The 7938-nt window shown below is 45.7% G+C and overlaps 1 protein-coding gene across 8 annotated transcripts in view; it reads right to left on the bottom strand.

Annotated features, from left to right (window-relative positions):
- Skap1 (src kinase associated phosphoprotein 1) overlaps nt 1-7938 on the bottom strand; it is a 306690-nt gene that overhangs the window by 47007 nt on the left and 251745 nt on the right. For all 8 annotated transcript variants that reach the window (XM_087570083.1, XM_087570082.1, XM_087570084.1 and 5 more), the window contains 3 exon segments: nt 5994-6071; nt 4659-4742; nt 419-543 (listed from right to left, as the gene is read on the bottom strand). In XM_087570083.1, coding sequence (XP_087426209.1) covers nt 419-496 — 78 coding nt within the window. In that variant the 5' untranslated portion in view covers nt 497-543; nt 4659-4742; nt 5994-6071.

The following is a 7938-nucleotide window of genomic DNA, read 5'->3' as shown; positions in this document are numbered from 1 at the left end:
AAGCTTGGATTTCGTGGAAGGACATCAGGATGACCAGTTGGACCAGACAGAATAAGGACTGTAGCTGAGAAATCAATCCACCTCTCTCTCTCTCTCTCTCTCTCTCTCTCTCTCTCTCTCTCTCTCTCTCTGTGAAGAACTGGACTGTGGGTTGCAATAAACAAGAATCTCACCTGTGGGATGCTGAGACTGGGAAGACAGGAGAGGGGTGAAGACAAAAAAGACAAGTAAAGGTGGTATCTAGGAAGAGCATAGCAACAGAGGAGAAGGCACTGCATAGCGAAGGAAGGAGCAGGACGGCTGGTGGGGAGGAATGATCGGGTAGCACAGAGGGTGGAACCCATCATAGCACCGGCCACCGTGCCTCACATGCAGCAGCAAGGGAAATGCCAGGCTTTCGAGGATTGTGAGGTCTTACCTCATAGCTGCGCCTATCCTGGGAGGTCAGTTCAAAGCAGGAGTCTTTCTTGGAGTCTTTCCGCAGGTGAGGGGCCATCCGGACGTTGTATCCCTTAATGAGGAAGGTTCCTTTGGGCTGCTTGCCTGCAAAACAGCAAAGCTCCCTGAGTCTCCAGAGGGACACAATAGTTAAGGGAAGGCATCTTTTCTGGGAAGGGAAATAAAAAGCACCGAACAGCTGTCGCATTGTCGGGGAACCACGATTGTGTAAGAAGGGTTATTAGGGAAGCACAGCTAGGTATTCTCAAGCCCTGGATCTCCTACCTCAGATGCTCGCCCCATCCCCTGCCCGTCAGGTGGGAATTTATGCTAGAGGAAGAATAATTCAAATGTAGCGTTGTATCTTCTTCCTAGAGATAGACTGGAAAGTACTGAGTAGTGTTGGTATCTTGAGAGGATGAGGAAGGTGACAGAGGGACAACAAATGAAGCAAAGGAGACACCACGTTGCCTGTCACTTTCATCCGGTGGGGGCAGGGTGGGAATCCCAACATTTACTCCAAAAACGAACTACAACACTGGATTCTTCCCTGTTTCCCTGAGAGAGGTTGCGTCTGATTTTGTAGCTCAGACAGAACGTTACAGAGGATAGCAATGGCAGGGTCTGGGGGATGAGGGTGCCCTCTGTCAAGTGGAGTGAATTGATAACGAATCTTTCCCTTACCTAGTTTAGTGCTGAAGATTGAACCGGGGGCCTCAGATGCCTTTGGATGATAATGAGAGAAAATAGAGGACAAACTGAGATGGGAGGTGGGGGGTGAGGTGGGTGTGTGTGTGTGGGGGGGGTGGAGAGGAGGAAGAGGGAGGGAGGGAAGAGAGAGGATGGAGAGGGAGAAGGAGGGCTATTTGAAGGAGGTCTGGAGGGAGGGAAGAAGGATGGAGATGGAGAGAGGAGGATGAGGAGGGAGCATGGGAGGGAGGGAGAAAGACGGGAAAGGCTCTATTTTTACCTGGTTGAGCTAAAAGAAACACACAAACACTATACCTACGGAGAAAATGTCCTGGGCACAATAAGGAGTAAGTGTCGAGAGGGGAGCCATGCAACAGTTGCATTCTGACACCAGAATCTTTTTTGTTAAAGTACCCCTCCTTGTTCTTACTGGCCACTAAAATGTTTTGTTGTTTCTTTGGTCACCAGATTTTATTTCACCCTGACAGCAAAATGGTCAATAAAAGTCTCCGAGCCTCTCGCTCTCTCGCTCCCGCCTCCTCTCTCACCGTAAGACCTGAGTTCTGAATGAACACGTACAGCTTTGTACCTAGAGACGCCAACACTCATCATCGTTGTCTTTTGAAGACTCATTTGTTTTTTATTTTGTGTGTATGGGTGGTTTGCTTGCCTGTGTACATTTGTGTACTATGGGCATGTTTGGTGCCTTCAGAGGCCAGAAAAGGATGTCAGATATCTCAGAACTGGAGTTACAGACAGCTATGGTATACCACATGGGTGCCAGGAACTAGGGTCCTCTGCAAGGGCAGTAAGTGCTCTTAACGGCTGAGCCCTTTCTCCAGTCCCCTGCCCTCCCCCAACTACCTATTTAAACACAAGGGAAAGGATGAATAGTTTTACAGTGGTCCAGATAGCATAGTAGTTGGAAGAATAGAATGGCTGTTGGCCTTGTAGGTCCAGAATTAAACTAATTTGCTAATTAATTAATTAGCTAGCACAGTCTCATAGCCCAGGCTAGGCTTTAATTCCCTATGTAGCTGAGGATGGCCTTGAACCCCTGACCTTCCAGATTCTACTTTCTGAGTGCTGAGGTCACAGGCATGCACCATCACACTGGTTTTAGGTAAGGCTGAGGATCAAATCCAGGGCTTGCTAGGCACGCATGCCAGGCAAGCATCTACTAATTGAGCTGGACCACTAGCCAAGGTCTAGAACTTAGGGCAGAACTGGTATTTGCTGGACTTGCAACTGGGCTGGGGGTTAGAAGGACAAGGAACGTTTGTTGCTCAGTTTTCTGAGCATGCTGCAGTCAGCTCCAATGGGAAAGACTCCAAGGGATCCAAGATGGCCACAAGATAAAATCAGTGCCACTGTAGCAGGAGGAGTGGCAGAGCAAGGCAAGTGCCACAAGCCAGGGGCAAATCCTAAGGGTCCCAGGTCACTAGCAAAACTGCAGCTCTTTCAGTCCTGGTTGTATCAAAGGTGCAGGGAGGCTGTTCTCTAGGCTTGGAGAATACAGTTTAGAAAGGAAGCAAGGGAAACCAATACACGCTGGAGGGCAAAGAAGCAGCTTTTTTAGTAGAGCTACCACTGGTCTCTGCACGAAGGTGGGAGAACCCAAGGGAGCCTCTTCGAACACTTACCTCTTGATCCCATCTGTGGGTATCCTCTCACAGGGAGTTGGCCTTTGTGGCAGTTTGAATAAGAATGGTCCCATAGACTCAAGTGTTTGAATGCTTGGTCCATAGGGAGTGGCGCCATTAGGAGGTGTGGCCTTATAGTAGTGGGTGTGGCCTTGTTCTGGTCTTGTTTAAGGGAAATGTGTCACTGTGTGGGAGAGCTTTGAGGTCTCATATATGCTCAAGCTAGGCCTAGTTTGGCATTCATTTCTGCTGCCTATGGATCAAGACGTAGCCTCTCCTCCAGCACCGTATCTGCCTGCACACTGCCATGCTTCCTGCCATGATGATAATGGACTAAATCTCTCAAACTGTAAGCCAGGCCCCATTGAATGCCTTGGTCATGGTGTCTCTACACAACAACAGAACCCTAAGACAGCATTCATTTATTATAGTAACTTTTAACTTGTATTTATTTGTGGTTCCCTCCAATTGTGTTTAAATCCTCTCTTCTCAGGAACTGAGGAAGTGTGTTCAACATGACAGGTCTTCTAGGCATAGCATGTGGTGGCTCATTAAGAAACTGCCTCTTAGTCAACGCTTGGTTGCCGCTGCTGTCATCTGGCTGAAGAGTGTCTCTTGGGTACAACCACCATTTAGATTTCAACATTCCACGGCTCTAGGGATGTCTACTGGACCACTATTTCCCAACAGTCATGAACGTACTCTTAGAGAGTTTGAACCCTAAGGTTCTATTTCTGGGCCATTGTTAATATCACTTAAATCTTTCTCAGAATTGTTATTATATTACTGTATTATTTTGTGTGTGGCTTGGGATTGGATCCAGTGCCTTGTGTTCACCAACCAGGCAAGTGCCTTGCCACTGGGCTACATCTCCAATTCTTGGCTTTGGAGACAGAGTCTTACTATGTAGCTCAGGCAAGCCTTGAACTTGGGATCCTCTTGCCTCGGCTTTCTAAGTGTTGGGATTGCAGGAGTGTTCTACCATGCCCGGCACCTTAATGCTTTTTTTTTTTTTGTTTGCTGTTGCTGTTGTATGTCTTGTTTTAATATCTTTGTGTGCATATGTGCTCTCACTTGTGCATGTATGCATGTGTGTGCAGGGGTATACATGGCATGGCGTACACGCACAGAGGTCTGAGGACAGCCTTTGATGTTCCTTCTTGTCTTCCCTCTGCCTGAGGTGTGGTTTTTCACTTGCTGCTGTGTATGTCAGCCTAGTTGGTTTAAGAGTTCTGGGGGAGTCTCCTGTGTTTGCCTCCCATCTCACTGGGATTTCTTCCCCAAGATTATTTATTTTAATGCATATATTTATATTTATGTCGCTGTCATCAAACATACCAGAAGAGGGCATTGGATCCCAGTACAGATGGTTGTGAGCCACCAGGTGGTTGCTGGGAATTGAACTTGGGACCTCTGGAAGAGTAGCCAGTGCTCTTAAAGGCTGAGCCATCTCTCCAGCTGTAAGAGTTCTGGGTTACAGAGCTATGTTATCGCCTTTAGCTTTACACGGGTTCTGGGGGTTTGAACTCATGTCCTTGTGCTTATGCAGCACTTTGTCCACTGAGCCACTTTCCAAGCCTTTCTTTCGTGTATTTATTTTTTTCAATGAATGCTAAAAACCATTCGATAATGTGGAATGAGTCACAATAGACTATAACCCTTTGATATGTTGACCACACTTAGTGCTTAAGGAGGAAAAAAATGCTAAATTGGCCTGTGTTATCGGCAGCGGACAAGGTATTAGTTACCCAAGCCTATTTCTTTCCTAAGCATGTCTCACTATAGGTGTTAGTTAAGGGCCGTTGTCTAGAGACCTAAGTGCTTGAGAATTTACGAAGTGTTTGTATCCGGGAGTGAGATGCCGCTGTGTAAATGGAGCACACTTACTTTTCTCATTAGCATAGTAGAGGAAGAGCCCTCTGCTGATAACACACCATCGCTTCTGCCACTCCGACCCAAAGAAGCTATGATCTACACAGAGGAGTGAGAAGAGACATAAATTCAGGTAACTAGAATCGCCCAAGAGTCTGTAAAATCCAACAACACAGTCGAGTGGGTTATTGTTTTATTTCCTGGGTTAATGGACTGTAAAACCCTCCTTTCCACTCCCACAGGTTATCCCATATTGACTGAGTGGCGAGGATGAACTCCATCATAGGCCCAGGCTCTTCCTAAGGCTGCTTCTTTGTGCTTTTGTGGCTGTCTTTTTATCTAGCTCACTTTCCCTCTTTTAGGATCAAATCTTACCCTGCATTTTCCAAACTTCCTATGATATCTTTGTTTGTTTCTTTTTGGAGACATAGAGTCTCACTCTCACTGGGTAATCCAGGCTGGCCTGAAACTCATGGCTGCCATCTTGTCTGAGCCTCTCAAGTGTTGGGGTTATAGGCATGCAGTACTATAGCCACTGTTGCTTTCTCTAAACAGAAATAATACTCCAGGTCCTCCAGGCCATGGCCAAGAGAAGGGTTTTCTTTTTCTTCTTCTTTTTGAGCATCTGTGGTAAACTAATTCGCCTTAGCGAATTTAATATTGAAGATTAAAACAGGGATTCTGGCCTCTGTAGTATCTATTGTAATGGAATGGCTGAAAGGGTTGAGTTGGGCATCTCTGAAATTTGGAATCAGGCTGCTTCACATGTGGAAAGACTACATCTTGACAAAAACAGTATCTTTTTTTTTTCTTTTTTGAGACAAGATTTCTCTATGTAGCCCTGGCTGTCCTAGAACTCACTCTGTGGACCAGGCTGGCTTTGAACCAATAGATCTACCTGTCTCTGCCTCCCAAGTGCTGGGATCAAAGGTGTGTGTGTTTCCTTCCTTCTGCTACATTTTGATTCTTTATAGGAACACATTGAGAGATGAGGCCAGGGATACCATCCATCCATCCATCCATCCATCCATCCATCCATCCATCTATCTCACACAGATCCACCTGTCTTTGCTTCCAGAGTGCTAGGATTAGAGGTGTCTGCCACCCAAAATGGCCAGAACCAATTCCAGTGAAGCCCACGGTTTGCTGAAGATTTGAGCTTTCTCTCTTTGGTTGACATACACTAATACCACTTCCTTCCTATCCTGGCTTTTGCCTTATATGGATCCAGCACAGTACTGGGCCCCAGGAAGACATCCTATCCTCTAGCAATATCTCTTCCTGTCTTCTCTCCTTCCCTCCCTCCCTCTTCTCCTGAGATGTTCTGCTTTTCACAGGTCTGATGAATACCTTTGCTTTTCTTCTCCAGGTATCCTTGTTTGATGACGTTATCCAGCTCTTGAGCCCCTCTGATGATGTCGTCTATTCCTAAAAGGAACAGCAGTAAAATGCTTTGTTTAAACCTGATAGAATTTCCATTTAAGCTACTTTATTTAGATTAGTCACATTAATGATGGAGTACAGAAGGGTAATTGTTTAAATGCAGCACAGAATACAACATTTTCTATATGATTAGGGGAAAAAGTTAATTTTCTTCCTAATTATATCTAATGCTAATATTGCTTAAAATGACTAAACATACATTAACTTGCGGCAAGAGGACGTAGCCTAAATGTGTACTGATTGGCCAAAAAGGACCCCGGGGAATTGGGAATTTGCGGTGGATATAAGCTGTAAATTGAGTAATCCACGCTGAGATAATCAAAAGTCGGATGAAGAGCAGGGAGGACAAGCTTCAGCGAGTGATACACGCCACGGTGCGTGCAGTCATTTCAAAAGGGACGATAAACACACACCCACCTGCGGGCTTCGTTGCAGCTGTCAGTGTATATTTGCGTTTGTGTGCATGAGGGTCTTAGGGTGGGAGTGTGTGTGTGTGTGTGTGTGTGTGTGTGTGTGTGTGTGTGTTCCTCTGTCCTTTGCTCTATACCCCATTTTTTGAGGCAGAGTCTCTTATTAAACCTGGAGCTCAGCTCAAGGCTATGCTGGTGAATTCTGGGGAATCTGTGTCCATACCCCAGAGCTGGGCTAATAGACTAGTATACCTTGTCCAGATTTTATGTAGGAGCTAGGGGCCCACACTCTGGTCCTCATGTGCACACAGAAAGCACTTAACCTACTGAGAAAACCACCACAGCCTGTTTCATTTGGACGGCTACTTTGGGGAATGTAAATATTGTGAAGTTCACGAAGATCGGTTATGAAAGGTGAATTTGGCAATAGCCACCAGATCTCAGGTTTTTCTTTTTCTTTTTTAAAGATTTATTTATTATATAAAACAAGTACACTATTGCTGCCTTCAGACACACCAGAAGAGGGCATCAGATCTCATTACAAATGGTTGTGAGCCACCATGTGGTTGCTGGGAATTGAACTCAGGACCTCTGGAAGAACAGTCAGTGTTCTTAACCACTGAGCCATCTCTCCAACCCAGATTTTTCAAAGAATGGGCCATGTGTGTGTCTAAGAACGTGTGTGTGTGTGTGTGTGTGTGTGTGTGTGTGTGTGTGTGTGTTTCTAAGAATCGTAGAAACTTTAGCAAAGAAAAAAAAAAAAGGAGACCTTGGGGCTGACATCAACCTTTAACTGCAGGACAGTGACATTCTTGGCTTTTAATAGTTTCCTTAGGTACAAATTTATTGAGACGCCAAACTCCTAATTCATCTTCCTGCCTGGGGCTTATACACTTGCTTCACAGAAAGGAGGGGCAAAAGATTAAGGAGAGAAGTTACTTCTCAATAATAAAACAAAAGAGAACAGCAGTTCCAGCTGCCCTGGTCCTGTAATCCTCCTGTCTTCACACCCTGAACGTTGAGGTTATACACATGAACCACTGCGACTAGCTCCCCTAAAGTCCAGAAAACCGTAACTCAGCATGGCCCTCCTCTCTCCCTCCTCTCCTGTCTCCTGCCTTCTCCTTTCTTCTCTGGCGTATGTTCTACCACTAAGCCACAACCCCAGCCCAACTTCACATTTCTTGAAACATGTTTAAAGTTACATTTATTTTATCATGTGTCTATGTGTGCACGTGCATGTGTGTGTGTGTGTGTGTGCATGCATGTGTGTGTGCAGCATGCATATGTGTATGTGTGTGTTTAGTCAGTTCTCTCCTACCACATGGGGTTCTGGGGATTGAACTCAGGTTGTCAGACTCTGCAAGTGCCTTTCTCTGAAGTGCTATCACTGATCTCAACTTTACCTTTCTGACTTAGGACCAACGGAGAAGAGAGGGTAA

The sequence above is a fragment of the Rattus norvegicus genome, chromosome 10 (assembly GCF_021556685.1).
Source record: "Rattus norvegicus strain SHRSP/BbbUtx chromosome 10, alternate assembly SHRSP_T2T, whole genome shotgun sequence".
NCBI lineage: Eukaryota > Metazoa > Chordata > Mammalia > Rodentia > Muridae > Rattus > Rattus norvegicus.
This window is presented reverse-complemented; position numbering and strand designations above follow the sequence as displayed.